Source organism: Meriones unguiculatus, chromosome 7, assembly GCF_030254825.1.
Source record: "Meriones unguiculatus strain TT.TT164.6M chromosome 7, Bangor_MerUng_6.1, whole genome shotgun sequence".
Taxonomy (NCBI): domain Eukaryota; kingdom Metazoa; phylum Chordata; class Mammalia; order Rodentia; family Muridae; genus Meriones; species Meriones unguiculatus.
The window spans coordinates 6,705,043-6,722,276 of NC_083355.1; the positions used below are offsets into that span (position 1 = coordinate 6,705,043).

The 17,234-nt window shown below is 49.3% G+C and overlaps 1 protein-coding gene across 3 annotated transcripts; it reads left to right on the forward strand.

Moving 5' to 3' along the window:
• Window positions 1-1,077: 1,077 nt before the first annotated feature.
• Slc25a19 (solute carrier family 25 member 19) lies at window positions 1,078-16,197 on the forward strand. 3 transcript variants are annotated; one of them, XM_021635609.2, is made up of 8 exons: window positions 1,198-1,297; window positions 1,554-1,701; window positions 5,463-5,632; window positions 5,798-5,953; window positions 8,873-9,043; window positions 13,324-13,507; window positions 14,494-14,624; window positions 15,573-16,197. In XM_021635609.2, exons 3-8 carry the CDS (start codon window positions 5,501-5,503, stop codon window positions 15,759-15,761), a joined length of 963 nt encoding a protein of 320 aa, XP_021491284.1. In that variant the 5' UTR covers window positions 1,198-1,297; window positions 1,554-1,701; window positions 5,463-5,500; the 3' UTR covers window positions 15,762-16,197. The 3 variants fall into 3 exon arrangements, with proteins under 3 accessions (XP_021491301.1, XP_021491284.1, XP_060242390.1); XM_021635626.1 differs by lacking the exon at window positions 1,554-1,701 and having other exon boundaries at window positions 1,078-1,297; XM_060386407.1 differs by lacking the exons at window positions 1,198-1,297; window positions 5,463-5,632; window positions 5,798-5,953 and having other exon boundaries at window positions 1,309-1,701.
• Window positions 16,198-17,234: the final 1,037 nt, after the last annotated feature.

The window sequence follows — 17,234 nt, forward strand, 5'->3', positions numbered from 1 at the left end:
ATGTTTGCTACCAAGATTGACAACTAAATTCAATTCCTAGGACATAGTGGAGGGACAGAACTGACTCCTGCAAGCTGTCCTCTGGCTCCCCCTTGTGTACACACACACACACACACACAATTAAACAAACAAACAAACAAACAATCCTGCCATTTTTCTTCCTATTTGAAGGACACAACCAGAAAAGCTATCCAGGGACTGGGAAGACAATTATTTGCAACTTATATAAGAGGTTTAAAAGAAAGAGTTAGGCAATTACTCATTACTGCCCAGCCAGCTGTCTCTAGAGGTGGAATTTAAAAAACCAAAACAACAGCAACAAAACAAAACAAGGGGCTGGAGAGATGGCTCTGCGGTTCAGGGCACTGACTACTCTTCCAGAGGACCTGGGTTCAAATCCCAGCACCCACACGACAGCTCACAACTGTCTGTAACTCCAAGATCTGACATTCTATTCACATAGACATGCAGGCAGAATATCAATGCATGTAAAATAAAGGTATATAAAAATTTAAAAAACAAAGCAAAAAAAAAAACCCACAAAAAAACTTGGAAAAAAACCCTCAAAATTGTAAGTAACAAATAAAATCATGGACTTAAAAACATGTAATGATACATTAACTAGTTGCAGCAAACGACTTAGATCTAGTTCAGATAAACTTTCTGTTTGTTTTAGGGCACAGGGTCTCAGGTAGCTCAGACTGGCCTTGAACTCTAAAGCAGGGGATGACTTTCTGATCGTCCTTCAGGTGCCCACTGAATGTTCTCATCCTGACATCGCCCCGACCGCGGTCCTCCAGGCTAATAACGACAGGCTTCCCGCCATCTTTCCCAAATTGAGATTACACGGACTCGGAGAACTACACTGATCTGAAAACGGTCGGTCAAGTTCAGCGAGCATTAACATCACACACCCTCCGCGGACTTCAGATGATCCCGCCACTGAGAGAGGAAGCCTAGAAGGTCGTAAAAGCCGGTTTTGCCGTCCGCGTTTTTCCGACACCGCGAACACGCGCGCGCACTCGCTGCAGGACTACACCTCCCAGGAGGCTCTTCGCTGCATCCCGGGGAGCGGAGGGGTTTGGTAGCAAAAGACTACATTACCCAGGGATACCTCGGTGGTGACACTGCTGGACCCTCCTCCGGGGTACAACGATTCGTCCAGCGGCGACCAGAAACTGAGCGGTGATTGGTCCAGGAGCCCATCAGTTACTGGCAAGTGCTGTTAAGTTTTGCTGTTGGGCTACACTGAGAGGGAGAACTGAGCTTGAGAGCCCGGCCGACCCTGCCGTGTCAGGTGAGTGACCTCTGGCTTTGCTCTCCTCCTGGTACGCGCGGAAACCCGTACCCCCAACTCCGTGTGTCGGAACACAGAAGGGCAGGTATCCACGCGGGGCGGGGACGGATGCTCATGTGGCACACCTGACCCCAGGAGCATCTTCAGGGACACGGAAGGCGAATCCCTCCCGCCACCACCACCACATTGGCACATGGGGACGTCCACCGCCCCGGACTCACGGAGACCACCCCTCCCTCCCGGTACTCCTGGACAGGGTACCCACAGGCAGCCATCTACAGAGCTCAGCAGAACACGTGGGCTCTCGGTTACTCACCGAAGGACACCTGTCCAGACCGTGGAGTCTGCTGTAGAAAAGGAGCAGGGTGAAGAAGCTCGCTTGCACACCATGCACTGCCACGCAGGTCAGCAGCCGTCCGTCTCAGTCCTGCATTATGCTATGCAATCATTTTTTTAAAAACCTGTTCAGATATCAAGGTTACAGGTGCACAAAGATTGTTAATAAGCAGAAGGTTAATTTTCTCCTTCATATTTTTGTTGTTGGTTTGAGATAGGGTCTCGTGTAACCCAGGCTAGACTCGAACTTGCTATGTTATTAAGAATGACCTTGAACTCTGGGTCCTCCTGCCTCTAACCTCCCAAGTGTTGGGATTACAGGCTTCACCAATATGCAGGTTTGTGCTTCTTGTGGGGATTTTGTTTTAAAAAACAAAGCAAAAAAACCCAAAAAACTTGAAAAAAAAAAAAAACCCTCAAAATTTTAAGTAACAAATAAAATCATGGACTTAAAAACATGTAATGATACATTAACTAGTTGCAGCAAATGACTTACATCTAGTTCAGATAAACTTTTTGTTTGTTTGTTTTGGGGACTGAACCCAAAATTTTATACTTTCCCAGCCCTGAGTTTTAAAATGTTTGTGTTTTTGTTGTGTTCTGGAAAACAAAAGTTTTCAAAGCTTACTGGTTTTCAAAATGTGTCACTTAACCTGATTATCAGTTTGGGCCAGGCAGGTCAGACATTGTCTCCCACTTTCTACACTTGAAAGCTGAGTTGCTATTTTATTTCCTTTAAAATACTTTACTTTTTACTTTTATTTTTCTGTGGGTGAGCGTTTTGCCTGCATGTTTCCACATATGCATGCCTCGGGCAGGAGGAGGCCAGAAAGTTTCAGATCCCCAGAGACTGGAGTCAAGTCTGCTATGAGCCTTCCTGTGGGCACTGGGAATCAAACCTAGATTCTCAGTAAAAGCAGCAGCAGCTAATGCTGTTCACCACTGAGCCATCACTCTGGACCTGGAGTTGTATTTTAAAAGCCCTGTGGTTTATGGTTTATGAGAGAGGCAGAACTTGGACACAGGTTTTATTTTATTTCCAGTTTATTTACTTGTCATTTTGTGTGTGTATGTACATACAGTCACACACACACCACATGGGTAAGTAGAGGTCAGACACAGCTCTCTAGAATTGGTTCTTCCACCATGTGGATCTTAGGGACTGAACTCGCTCAGGTCTTCAGGATTGGCAGTGGGTGCTCTCACCCACGAAGTCCAGGCACTTATTTTTTGTGGGGGATTGTAAACTCAGGGCTTTGTATACGCAAGGCAGGGACCCCACCCCGAGCTATCCTGTGAACACACGTGCCCTTCCGTGGTGCTAGGGAGTGGAACCCAGGGATCTGTGTACCCTTAGCTAGGACTGTGCTTTCTGTCTGGGTTTTTTTTTTTTATTTTGAGATTCAGTCTTATGTAGCCAAGGCTGGCTCCTGATCCTCTTAGCTTTTGCCTCCCATGTGCTAGGATTGCAGGCAGGATCCACAGCTTTGCTTTGTTTCTTTATGTTAAGACAGAGTCACACTGAATAGTCCAGGCTGGGCCTCACTGTGGTCCTTTCCACATCAGTCCCCCTAGCAGTTAGACCCTAGGCTTCTTGGCCTGTACCCAGTAATGCAGAACTGCTCATTGCTAGAAATCCAGACAACAGCGTCTCCCACCCTCTGCTTGGTTTGAATGGTGCAGCTACAGGCTGGGCTTCCAGGCAGACTTCCAGCTCTCTTCTCAGCTGCTGTGGACACCCAGCCAGGACACCTGCCACTCTGCTTTCTCTTCTTTCCCTCCTAGACCTGAAACTGGACACTTGGCACTGCTCAAGACTGAGCAGGCCTTGTCACCCTGAGAAGGTTCAGTGACTTAGTCCTCTGCCCTTGATTAACCTGATTCTCCCAGTCTTCTAGAAAGGTTCCAGGAAGACAAGAGTCAGAATGGAGGAGTGGACGGATATTAGTGACTGCTTGCTCAAGCTGTGGGTGAATGCAAGCCTTTCTAAAGGCTTGGTTTTCTTTCATTTTTAGAGACAGGGTTTTTCTATGTAGCCCTGTCCTGGACTGTCCTCTACTCACTGTATAAATTAGGCTGGCCTTGAACTCACAGAGACCTGCCTGCCCCTGCCTCCTGAGTGCTGGGATTAAAGGTGTGCAGCACCACTGCAGGGCCTCACTGCAGCTCTTACAAAGGAAAACATTTAATTGGGGCTGGTGTACAAGTTTAGCGGTTCAGTCCATTATCCGTATGGCAGTAAGCATGGCGGTGTGCAGGCAGACATGGTGCTGGAGAAAAAGCTGAGAGTTCTACATCCCGATCAGCGGGCAGCAGGAAGAGAGCGAGAGGCACTGGGCCTTTCTTGAGCTTCTGAAACCTCACAGCCTACCCCCACCCCGTGACACACTTTCTCCAAAACCACCCCTCCCAACAGCGCCACTCCCTATGAGCCTATGGGTGCCGTGTTCGTTCAGACCATCACAGGAGGGTTTGTTTTTGTGTTCTTGCTACATCAGCTGTTACTGTTTGCTATGCAAACCAGGATAACCGTGAATTTGCAGTGATCCTCCTGCCTCTGTCTCATGTGCTAGGTAGGATTACAATGGAAGGAAAGGTGAAGAGGGCACTGGGCAGTAACTTTGGATAGTGGTAGCTTGTTGAGACCAGGAATACACACACACACACACACACACACACACACACACACACACTGAATAGTCCATACATACACACACACGCATACATACGTAATTGTGAGCTGCCATGTGAGTGCTGGGAATCAAACCTGGACCTCTGCAAGAATAACAAGCGTTCTTAATCTCTAGGCCATCTACCCAGCCCTGATTTTATTTTTAATTGGGGAGGGGGGGCAGGAGTATGTGCACATGTGTGCAGGAACTCTCAGAAGAGGGCAGTGGATTTTTGGAGCTGGAGTTACAGCATCTGTGGAGCATGTGATGTGAGCACTGGAGGCTGAATTCCGGTGTCCATGATTAAGGAGCAAGTGCTTTTAACTGCTGAGCCACCAGCCTGGTTTATGAATGACCTTGATCTTTTCTGTCTCTGGATGTGAAAGGTAAAAGTTGAAATCAAGGCCATATTTCTACAGGCTTTCATTCTTTGTTTGTCTGTCTGTTTGTTTGTTTGTTTTTTCTTTATTTTTTATTAATTACACTTTATTCACTTTGTGAATAAGTGAATAAGCCCCTCCCTCCTCCCCTCCCAGTCCCACCTTCCCTCCCCCTTCTTCACACATGCCCTTCCCCAAGTCCACTGATAGGGGAGGTCCTCCTCTCCTTCCTTCTGATCTTAGTCTATCAGATCACATCAGGAGTGGCTGCATTGTCATCTTCTGTGGCCTGGTAAGGCTGTTCTTCCCTCAGGGGGAGGTGATCAAAGAGCAGGCCAATCAGATTATGTCAGAGGCAGTCCCCCTTCCCATTACTATGTAACCCACTTGGACACTGAACTCTCATGTGCTACATCTGTGCAGAGGTTCTAGCTTATCTCCATGAATAGTCTTTGGTTGGATGTCTGTTTTTGAGACAGGGTTTCTCTGTGTAGTCCTGATCATTCTGAAACTCGCTTTGTAGACCAGACTGGCTTCAAATGCAGAGATCTGAATGTCTCTGCCCCCCAAGTGCTGGGACTAAAGGCATGCGCCACCACTGCCCGGCTCTCCAGGCTTCCTTTGTAATCATGGGAGGACAAGAAACAGTATCCCACAGGAACAAAGCTACGGGAACCAGTGCCTTCTACAGGCAGGTGGGAAGGGCTGCTGCAAGGAGGCAGTTCTTGAGAAGAGGCCCTGAGGGGCTTGTCTTTACTCTGTGGCTTTTATGCTTAGCTTGATACTCATGGATATTGAATGGACCAGAAGCAGGGATGGTCGGCTATGATGCCAAAGCAGATGTCAGGAATAACTCCAAGCTGGAGGTGGCAGTGTCAGGATCCGTGTCTGGATTTGTCACCCGTGCCCTGATCAGCCCTTTGGACGTCATCAAGATCCGTTTCCAGGTACCCTTTTCCCTCAATTTTTGTAATAGGCTGGAGGACAGGTTTAGTTCTTCCTGCAAAGGCAGTTCCTACAACTTGGAATTTTGTCAAGGTGAAGTGTTTTATTCCCTTCAATTTTCCCCTTGTCACTTGCCTCCCCCCCACCTTTTATACTTTAATCCCCAGCTTCAGATTGAACGCCTGAGTCCAAGGGAACCCAACGCCAAATACCACGGGATCATCCAGGCAGCCAGGCAGATTCTGCAGGAGGAGGGCCCAGCCGCGTTCTGGAAAGGACACGTTCCGGCGCAGATTCTGTCTATATCCTATGGAGCTGTCCAAGTAGGTAGCAGGGAGGCTGGTCAGAGAACTGGGGAGGCAAGGAAGGATCTTGCTTTTGGTGGCAGTCCCCACTCTGCCCACTTGCCTTCATGGGAGACTTGCTCTGACATGTGAGGACACCATCAGTTAGCTACACCTGAGGCCTTCCCTCCCCACAACCTGTTCTCTTTCTCTGACCCTGTCCCAAACAATACTGAGTAATGGCCTCTTTTTTTTTTTTTTTTTTTTTTAATTTCAAATTATGTTTTGTTTATTTCTTCAGGGGAGAAGGGGGAGGCATGTTTGCTACACAGTTTCTTCCAAGGTGTCAAGGTCAGAGGACAATTTGAAGGTGTCAGTTTTCTCCTATTATGTGGGTCCTGGGGTTCACTGTTTTTGTTTTGTCTTTATTTTGGATTTTGGAGACATGTTTGTTCTCTCTATGTAGCCCTGTCTATCCTGGAACTCTCTGTGTAGATCAGGCGAGTCTAGCACTCACAGAGATCCACCTGCCTCTGCCTCCCAAGTCTGGGATTAAAGACATTTGGCACCGTGCCTGGCTGGGGTCCAGGGGTTCGAATTCCATTGGTCAGACTTGGCTGCAAGCACCTTTACGTGCTGACACCTGCACAGGGACCTCACTTGTCCCTCACTGGTACACGAGGGCTTTACACCAGGCGCTCAAGGCTTGCAGGGCAGCTCCCAGGACCTCATGTCCATGGTGGAGGGAGGAGCCACACACAGGTTTCCCACTGAGAGCCCTCCTTGTCTTAACTGAGTGTGTGTTGTGTACACGGTGAGGCTTGGCAGGAGTGACAATGACGTCTCGTCCCTGTAGAATGCAAACAGTGGGCCGGGCCCCTCACAGTCGTCCTGAAAGTGGATCCTGCTGTCTTTCTGATTCTACAGAAGAGAAGGCTGTGACTGAGAACGCTTATGCAGTTAGTCAGCCAGAGTCACTCATGGGAAAGTGGCGGACGGGCAGCCAGTGCAGTGGGAGAGCGTGGAGCACCACCTTAGCAAGCCTGTGCATGAGAAGGCCTGGCTGCGATCCCACAAAGCAAAAGTGATGGACGGATGGACGGACAGACGGCTGGATGGACAGATGGATGAATGGATGGATGGACGGACGGACGGACGGATGGATGGACGGACGGATGGACGGACGGATGGATGGATGAATGGACGGACAGATGGATGGACGGACGGACGGACGGACGGACGGATGATAGATTACAAGAGAAAGTGGCAGCGCAGGGTCTTCCTCACGAAGCCAGCTTTAGAGTAGTCCCTGCTCCTCTGACCCTCTCACATGCTTTGTTCAGTTGTTCAGGTCCAAAGCCTACCAGGTTGGCTCATCTGTGTCGTCTGTGTGTGTCCCATGTTCCTCTATGACACACAGCGAGAGTTGCACCTTTGGAGGAAATATGGCAGGAAGCCTAGCTGAGGGGAGGTGATGGGGAAAGGCTGTGGGTGTGAGGGAAGGTACCGTCAACAGATAGATGTGACGCTCTGTGTGGTGTGGAGTTGCCTGCCGCAAATCAGATAATGACTAGCTCTTCTAGGTTGCAGAAAAGTAGGTGAATAAATGGAGTTTCCCGCGTCTTCCAAGCCTGGCATGATGACACATCACTTAGGGACTGAGATAGAAGGAACGCCATAAATTCAAAGCCGTCCTGGTCTAGATAGCAAGTTCCAGGCCAGCCAGGCCTCCACAGTGAGGCACTAACTCAGAAAGTACTAACACTAAAAATAAGACAACAAAACAATTCTCTATGGACGTTCTTCTTTTTTCTCTTCTCTCTCTGTGGTATGTGTTTGTGTGTACACGTGTCCATCTGTATTTGTGTCTGTATGCATGTGTATACATGTAGGCCAGAGCTGTGTCTTCTTCATTCTTTCTTTTTTCTTTTTTTCCCAAGACAGGGTTTCTCCGTATAGCCCTGGATGCCCTGGAACTCGATTTGTAGACCAGGCTAGTCTTGAACTCAGAGAGATCTACCTGCTTCCACCTCCCAAGTGCTGGGATTTAAGCTGTGCACCACCACGGCCCGGCTCTCCCTAGTCCTGAGCTCACTGACGTGGTTAGACAGGCAAACCAACAAGCCACACCAACCCATCCTCCATTCAGAGACAGAGCAGAGGGAGCCAGGGCCTTGTGCTGTCAAGTGACCTCCCCCTGAGCTACACCTCAGCCTGCTCCATATCCTTCCTTGCTTTCCCTTTTAAAGATTTTTGAATCGTGTGTGTGAGTGGGGTGAGGTATGTGCACGTGAGTGCTGGCACCACAGAGGCGTCGGAGCCTCTGGAGCTGGAGCTCCAGGCCGTGGTGAGCTTCCAGATGTGGGGACTAGGAACGGAATTCTGCACTTAACCGCTGAGCCATCTTTGCAGCCCCCTTTCGTAACCCTGGACACTTGGCTTGACTCAAGTGAATAAGAAATGGCATCTGAAGCAGTGGCGCACGCCTTTAATCCTAGCACTCGGCGGCAGAGGCAGGTGGATTGCTGTAATTTCAAGGCTAGCCTGGTCTACGAAGAGAGTCTAGGACAGCCAAGTGAAACCCTTCTCCAAAAAACAAACAAACAAAACAAAACAACAACAAAAAAGAGGGGAGTGTGGGTGGATAGATGGCTCAGAGGTTAAGAACACTGGCTGCTCTTCCAAAGGTCCTGAGTTCAATCCCAGCAACCACATGGTGGCTTATAACCATCTATAGTGAGATCTGGTGTCCTCTTCTGGTGTGCAGGCACTCATGCAGGCAGAATGATGTATAAATAATAAATAAAATCTTAAAAAAAGAAAAAGAAGAAATGACATCTGGGTTATTCTTTCTAGTCAGTAAAGATAAAGCATCTAAGTACACAGACTAATGTGTCTCTCGTTGGAGGAGACCCTTTTCTCAGCTTGTCCTCAATGTCTTTCTGCTTACTTTTGCAGTTTTTGGCATTTGAAGAACTGACTGAACTGTTTCACAAAGCCAACTGGTATGAATCCCACCAATTCTCAGCGCACTTCATATGTGGCGGCCTGTCTGCTGGGACAGCCACCCTCACTGTGCATCCTGTGGACGTCCTGCGCACCCGCCTCGCAGCTCAGGGCGAGCCCAAGGTGAGCCATCAGCATCAGACAAGGGGAGCCTGCGGGAGGCGGGAGCCCAGGAGTGGGGGCTCTCATCTCTTCAGGAAGCAAAGCTGGGGTACCTTCCATTCTCAGCGCAGCTGCCAGTTTGTAAGGCTTGCAAGTAGTCTGTACTCTGCAAGGTGTTTGGTGTCCATTTCTCCAGTAGCTCTTAGCCTTGCTGGGGAGACAGAGCCCACAGGGGCAAAACGGAAGAAATGAGTATCCAGCAGTGGGCTGAAGGGAGGCAGGCATCTGGGGACTTGGGCCCCAGGAACTTTGGCCGCAATATCCTGAGCGTATCTCAAAGAAGGGGTTGAAGGAGATGGCATAGGTGAGTCAGTCTCCAGGAAGAACTTGCTGAAAGCAGTGAGGCTTGTGTCTTAGTGTCTTTTCCTCTTGCTGTACCCTGACAGAAGCAGCCTAAGGGAGAACGGGCATATTTTGGCTCACAGGGCAAGGGTACGTCCAGTGCAGTGGAGACAGGAGCATGAGGAGCTGGTGACATTGTGTTTGTCATCAGGCAGCAGAGATGATGGTTGCTATACTCAGCTGCTTTTCTCCGTTTAAGCAGTCCAGACCCAAGCCATGAAAGGTATGGGGCTTCCCACCCCAGCCAACCTGATGCTCATGCCCCACGGCCATGCCCAGAGCCATGTCTCCTAGGTGATTGTAGATCTGGTGATAATAATAATCTTAAATCCTGACTCAGACCTCCCGACCTCTGCTTCCTGGCGAGTTTAAGGATAACATTGTTAGGTGCTGGGGAGATGGCTCAGTATTTAAGAACATCTTGCACAGGACCCAGGTTTGGTTCCCAGCACCCACATGGCAGCTCACAACCATTTTTAACTCCAGTTCTAGGGGATCTCTTCTGGCCTTTGTAGGCGCCAGGCAGGCACATGGTATATATACGTGCCTTCAGACAGACATAAAACTTTTTTACTTAAAGCAAGAGAAAAAATAAATAAATCCTGCTTTAAAAAAAAAGAAAAAAGAAAAAAGTAGACTGTCACTAATAGCCAGGCTTGAGGCCCAAGTCTAGTACTTGGAAGGTGGAGACAGGATGATTCATAAAGAGTTCAAGGGCAGCATGGGCCACACAGTGAGACCCTATCTCAAAAAGAAACACACACCCATACACAAAAGCAACCCCAAAACACCACCATAAAAAGGATAAAAGATATCACCAGGCTCACACATGTTGCTGGAGGCCGGGTGTGAAGAGGCTAAAATGGGAAGGTTGATTGAGTCCGGGAGTTTGAGGACACCTCAGCATTATAGGTGAGACTGTGTCTCGAAAATAAACAACAGGATCTGGCAAGATGGCTCCTTGCTGCCAAGACACCTGTCAAATCTGAAGACCTGAGGTTCATCTATGGACAGAACCAACTCCTGCGCTTTATCCTCTGACCAGCACATGTAAACAAAGTGTGCCTAGGCCCACACACAAGAAATAAGCAGAGTGGCTGGAGAGATGGCTTAGTGGCTTAAAGCACTGGCTGCTTTTCTAGAGGGCCCAGGTTCAATTCCCAGCACCCACAGGCACCCCAACCGTTTGTAGCTCCTTTCCCTGGGGATCTCAAGCCACTCTCTGTCCTCTGCAGACACTGCATGTGAGACAAACCCTACAGTCAAACCCCATCTTAGGGCTTCTGTTGCTACAGTAAAACACCACAACCAAAAAGCAAGTGTATTGGCTCACACTTCCTTATCACTGTCCATCACTGAGGGAAGTCAGGACAGGAACTCAAACAGGGCAGGAGCCTGGAGGCAGGAGCTGATGCAGAAGCCATGGAGGGGAACTGCTTACTGGCTTGCCCCCCTGACTTCCTCAGCATGCTTTCTTATAGAGCCTAGGACCACCAGCCCAGGGATGGCCCCACCCACAATGGGCTGTGGCTTCCCTGTCAGTCACTCATTAAGAAAATGACTTAGAGGCTTTCAACAGTTCTGCACACCTGTAATCCCAGCACTCAGAGAGGCAGAGGCAGGTGGATCTGGATCTCTGTGAGTTTGAGGCCAGCCTGGTCGACAAAGTGAGTCAAGGATAGCCAAGGCTACATGGAGAAACCTTGTTTTGGATAACAACAACAAAAAGCCTTACAGGGGGATTTTCTCAGTTGAGTTTCCCTCCTTTCAGATAACTTTAGTTTGTGTGTCAAATAGACATAAGACTAGCCATCACAACAGCCATACGCATAAAGTTAAAAAAAATGGTAAAAATTCTTTTAGAAATAACAGTATTGGGCTGGAGAGATGGCTTAGAGGTTAAGAGCGGTGGTTGCTTTTCCAAAGGTCCTGAGTTCAATTCCAAGCAACCACATGGTGGCTCACAGCCATCCATAGTGAGATCTGGCGCCCTCTTCTGGTTTATAGGCGTATCTGCAGGCAGAATGCTGATTATAAATAACAAATCTTTAGGAAAAAAAAGAAAAAAGAAATAGCAGTGTTTGTGTGTCTCTTTTGTCTGTCCATCCTTATGGCTGAATTGGTGGGGGATGACATTTTGTTTAGAACAGTTCTGGTTTTGCCTGGCCTTTGTGTTACTTAGGATGGAGACTGTTTGGAAAACATTCTGATGGTATTTTGGTTACAAAGAGCAAAGTTCTCCCAGGAATATCCTGGAAGACAAGGATTTAGGCAGAAGACTCAAATAGCTAGATACGATATAACTCATTGGAAGATTGGAGTCTGGACTCCGTGGTGGAGTCACGGTTGCGCCCTGAGTCAGTCTCAGCAGTGCGGTGGCTCCTGGGATGGAGGGAAGATGGCTGATGACAACCCAGCCGCTCCTGTACTTCCCAGCCTTTGATGGACGATCATCGGAAGGAAAAGGCAGCAACCATACTGAGGACGGAGATTAGCGTGTTACCTCTGCTAATAACTGCAGGAGGGCATTGTGTGGGCTGAGCTGCCCTGAGCCCCAGCAGAGCTGAGAAGCACAGAGTCACTCACACAAAAGGCCCCAGTCACCAAATTCTCAAAAGGCCAGAACCCTTGGCATGCACTGCAGTCTCTCATGGTAACCTGATGCTAGCCCACGGGGCACTTTCGAATGCTCTTCACCCTCCGCCCCACCTTGCTGGGAAGGGACTGTGGAATGAACCATCCCCTCTTTGTGGTGTGGTTGTTATTGTTTGTGATTTCCTTGGGAGAGCCGGGCAGGGTTTTTGTTGCAAGCAGCTTTCCCTGGAGGCCTGGCACAGTGGCCGCAGAATTCAGGTGGCTTCTTTGTGGTCCGAAGGCGGCTGCCGGGAATCCTTGGACACGTACTTTTAGAGACTTATTTTTTGTGTTTGGGTGTTTTATGTCTGTGCACTGTGTGTGTGCAGGGCCCACACACCTCGGATAGGATCTTTTGGAATGGGTGAGCTGCCGTGGGGGTCCTCTGCGAGAGCAGAAAGTGCTCTTATCTGCCCTCTAGACCCAGAGCATATCTGTTTATATGCTCATGAGAAAATAGCAACTACGGAAATTTCTGGAAGAGAAGTTGTCAGGAAGCTACACCCTTTTGTTCACTTTGGAGCCAGGGGTTCCCTACGTTGTTCAAGCTGAGACAAGGTCTTGCTGTATAGCCCTTGCTATATGGCCTGGAAGTTGCTATGCAGACCAGGATGGCCTTGAACTCATAGAGATCCACCTGCCTCTGCCTTTTTAGTGCCAGGATTAAAGGTGTGTGCCACCAGTTGGCCTCAAACTATTTTTCTTTTTAAAGATTTGTAGTTATGTGTATGGGTGTTTTGCCTACACGTGTGTTCATGCAGCATTCACAGAGGCCAGAAGGGGGTGTTCTGTACCCTGGAACTGAAGACAGTTGTTGCCCTTGTGGTCGTGCTGGGAACCGAACCTGGATCCTCTGGAAGAGCATCAAGTTCTCCTAACCACTGAGCCATCTCTCCAGTCCCTGGCCTCAGACACTTGATTCTCATGCTTCCATCAACTAAGTGTTTGGACTATGGTGTATTTCACTACCCCCAGCGCCCTTCTGAGGTTTTGTTTTGGATGGGGTCCTGTTTGGCTCACGTTGACCTTGAACAGAGTATGTAGTCCAGGCTGACTCTGAACTCCTGATCCTGCCTGCACCTGTCAAGTGCTAGGACTACAGCAAGTGCAGCCACCCCCGACCCCACCCCCATCCCTTACTTTCATCCTCAGTTTTCCTAGACTGAGAAGAGTTACACTCCTTGCAGCCAGGTTTTAGATGAGAGATGCCTTTGGGCTGAAACCACCTCACACGGCTTACTTACACTGTGTGTGTTCATGTGCAGATCTATAGCACCCTACGAAAGGCCATACGGACCATGTATAAGACTGAGGGCCCCCTGGTCTTCTACAAAGGCTTGGCTCCCACCATGATGGCCATCTTCCCCTACGCGGGCCTGCAGTTCTCCTTCTACCGCTCCTTGAAACGTGTCTACGACTGGGTCATTCCTCAAGATGGAAAACAGACAGGTGAGGTGCTCCCAAGCCTAGACAAGCCACAGCCATTGCTGTAAAGGCAATGGTTTCCCTGTCCTAGGCCAAGGCTTACAGTCTGCCCTCGGCTCTGGTAGAGCTAGCAGAAGCAGGGCCTGCAGCTTAGAGGGTGCTTCCTCCTGAGAGCGCTTTCACTTACTCTCCCCTGGACTTCTGGAAGTAAGTGTTTTTCTAGTGAATGGTCCTGGTTTTCTTTGTTTGTTTGTTTGTTTGTTTTTGTTTTGTCAGGTCAACTTGTAAATTGCATTTTGTTTTGTTTTTTTTCTTTTGTGGTTCTTGTTTGGTGGGGCAAGGGACATGATGTTTCCACTCTCATTTGGGGACTCAGGCTCTGTGCCTCCAGGTGGGAATGACTGCACAGAGGACCCAGATGGCTAATCTGCCTGTTGTCATTCTTGTTGCAGAGGCTCCATCTGGCTCTAGCAGTGGTCAGGTTCCCCTTTGAGAAGCGAGAATGCTTGTGAGGTTTCATTCTGTGATGGACTATGTGTGTGGGTGATGTCTGTTTGCATGTATGTTGTCTATGCACCATGTGTGTGCCTGGTGCCCTTGGAAGTAAGACAAGGTTGTTGGCTCCCCTGGACCTGGAGTTACAGGCAGCTATGAGCCACTATGTGGTGCTGGGAATGGAATCCAGGCCCTTTGGACAAGCAGCCAGTCTCTTAACTGCTGAGCCATCTCTTCAGCCCTAATTTATTATTTATGTGTCTGCATGTGTGTATGCCATGTGTGTGAAGGAGTACCCAAGGAGCCCAAAAGGTTCCCTGGAGTTGTAGTTAAAGCATTGTGAGCTGCCTGATGTCAGTGGTGGGAACAGACCTTGGATTTTCTGGAAGCACAGTGTGTGCTCTAAAACACTGAGCAGTCCCTTGTCCCCTCTCCCTTGTCCTCTGTCTCGTCATGTCATCTACCTTCAGTTGCATTTTCTCACCCTTCTCGTCAACATGGTGTCTTTGGTTCAGGGAACTTTAAAAACCTGCTGTGTGGCTGTGGATCTGGAGTCATCAGCAAGACCGTCACATATCCCTTGGACCTCTTCAAGAAGCGCCTGCAGGTGTGTGGGTTCGAGCATGCCCGAGCTGCCTTTGGCCAGGTAAGCCATCCTGTGCAGAGATTGGATTCCTGTACTCATTGGATAGTGGGGGAAATGGCAGCAGTGAGCCCTGTCCTTCCTCTTCAAGTGTAGCTTTATTTGTTTTCATAAACACATGCACATTTTTAACAAAAACAAGATTAGCCTGGCAGTGGTGGCACACACTTTTAATCCCAGCACTTGGGAGACAGATGCAGGCAGACCTCTGTAATTTTGAGACTAGCCTGGTCTACAGAGCAAGTTCTAGGACAGCCACGGCTACACAGAGTCCCTGTCTTGGAAAAAAAAGAAAAAATAGAAAATAAGGTTACACAATGCAAGGTTTTGTAACCTTTTTCCATTTACCCAATGTGTCCTGAAGAGACCTTTTGAATTTAGACTGGGAAAGACGGCGAGGGCCCAGGGCAGAGGCCTTCCTCCTCATGGAAGCTGGTGTGTTCCTGTCTGGTTGGAGGGACAGGCACTCACGGAGGGCCAGTGGGAGCCAAATGTTGAAATGCCTTGAATACCAGACTTGGAGCTTGGACTCGACATTGGACAGTGTCCTTCATCATCTTGGGAGCTTTTGCAGGGAAGCACAACACAGGGAGGGCTGTGTTGGAAACACAGGACAGACTGACAGCAGTTTGTGGTATCACCTGAAGGCAGGAGAACAGACTGGAGGCCGGCACCGGTTGGGGAAGAGCTAGTGATGCCCAATTCAGACCTACTGCATGGTGGCCCAGGGCTATCCCTGCATCCATCGGAACCACACTTGGGGTCCTTCCCACCAGGAAGGAGCCCTCTCCAGCTGCTGACCCCAGGCCCTTCATCAGTTAAGCCTGACTTAAGCCTGTACTAGAAAGCATGAACGCTCTCATTTATCCAGTGAGCAGTTACCGGGAGCTGTGTTGTGCCAGGCGAATCCTTGTTTTAACCACTGCTTCCTACACCTTCCCCTCTCGCCAGGTGCGGAGATACGAGGGCCTCCTGGATCTCATCAACCAGGTGTTTCAAGAAGAAGGCCCCAAGGGCTTCTTCAAGGGCCTGACTCCCAGCCTGCTGAAGGCTTCCTTCTCCACGGGCTTCATGTTCTTCTGGTATGAGTTCTTCTGTAACCTCTTCCACTGTATAAGGAGACAAGACAGAGAGCTGTGAGACAGGAGGAGCCTAAGGTCTACACTGGAGGTGCCTCTCCCAACAAAGGCTTGCTCTGAGTTCATACTGAAGGATGGCAGCCACCTAGTTGGCCTCCTAGGCCAGCTGTCGTATGAAGAGTCATCCAGAGCCGAAGCAGAAAGGCAAGGGCCTTTCCTGAAAAGACGGCAGAGAAGAGAGTGCGTGGGCTGTAGAAAGAAGTCCCCCAAGAATGAGTCTGGCATGTCTCTGCTCCGGGAAGCCCGACCCACAAGGAATCAGCCATCCTCTGCTTTGTAGCCCTGTTTCTGGGAGAATTCTCCCTGTCCTGGGCAAGACCATGCCTGAGTGCAGAGGGATGGGACTGAGCTCTTTGCAGAATTCTAACCCCCACAACTTGGTCTGTTTCTCCTACCAACTTATTTAATAGACATTAAAGCAAAAGGCACATTCCTTATGTTACTCTTGCAATTCCTCTTATGAAGCACATCCCAGCTGAGAGAGGATGATGGGAGGATCTTTTCTGGCTTCTTATCAGTTGCAGCCCCAAGGCAGCCACGCTCCTCTTCAGCTTACGGGGAGAACCCTACCACATGGTTGGCTTCCAAATTCCCAGGCCCAGGTCTTCCTTTATGGCTGTGAGCTTCCAGGACAGGACAGGAAGGGAACTGGGACAGAAGCAGCTTCTTGACGGATGGCTGGAAGTGACGGAGACGAGCTGAGCAGCAGACAGGAGTGGGAAGTGCTGGCCCTAACCCTTAGCCTAGTTAGTTTGGCTGGAGTGCAGAGTCCCCAGGCCAGATGCCATCAGCCCAGGGTGTTGCTCCAGCTCAGCACGGGTGCTATACATGTGTGTCGTCTAATCCCAGAAGGCCCCAGTGATGGGGATGGCCAACAGCCAGGTGTGGTGTGGTTGGCACCTGTTAGCAGAACCAGGGATCCAGACAGAGATGCATCCAGAGAAAGAGGAAAAACTTTTCTCACAGGGGCACAAGAGAAGAAATACATGACTGCTGTTTTTTTCCATGTTCCCGCCTAGCAGTAGGGTTGGTGTGGCAGAGGGAAGAGAGATTTCTTGACTCTAGGATTCCAGCCCTTGCAATGACTTGGACTGTAATGCCTGCTGGGAATAGCCCTGTTCAAGGAAGCTGGGATTGTAGCCTTCCCCTAGTGGCTGAACCTCTGATCTTGGCTCCTGATTCTAAAGGTCCAGGGACTCTTGGGAGTGCTTCCTCAGCTGCAGGAGTGTCATGGGGCCCTATTCCTGAAGAGATGTGAATAAACTATACCAGAGAAGGAACTGATGACCGACCACCATAAAGATGCTGCCTGTCTTAGGGTTCCTTAGTTTGTTTTTTTGAGACAGGGTTTCTCTATGTAGCCTTGGCTGTCCTGGACGTGCGGACTTGCTTTTGTAGACCAGGCAGGCTAACTTCGAACTCACAGTGATCTGCTTGCTTCTCCCTGCAAGCTGGGATTAAAGGCACACATGCA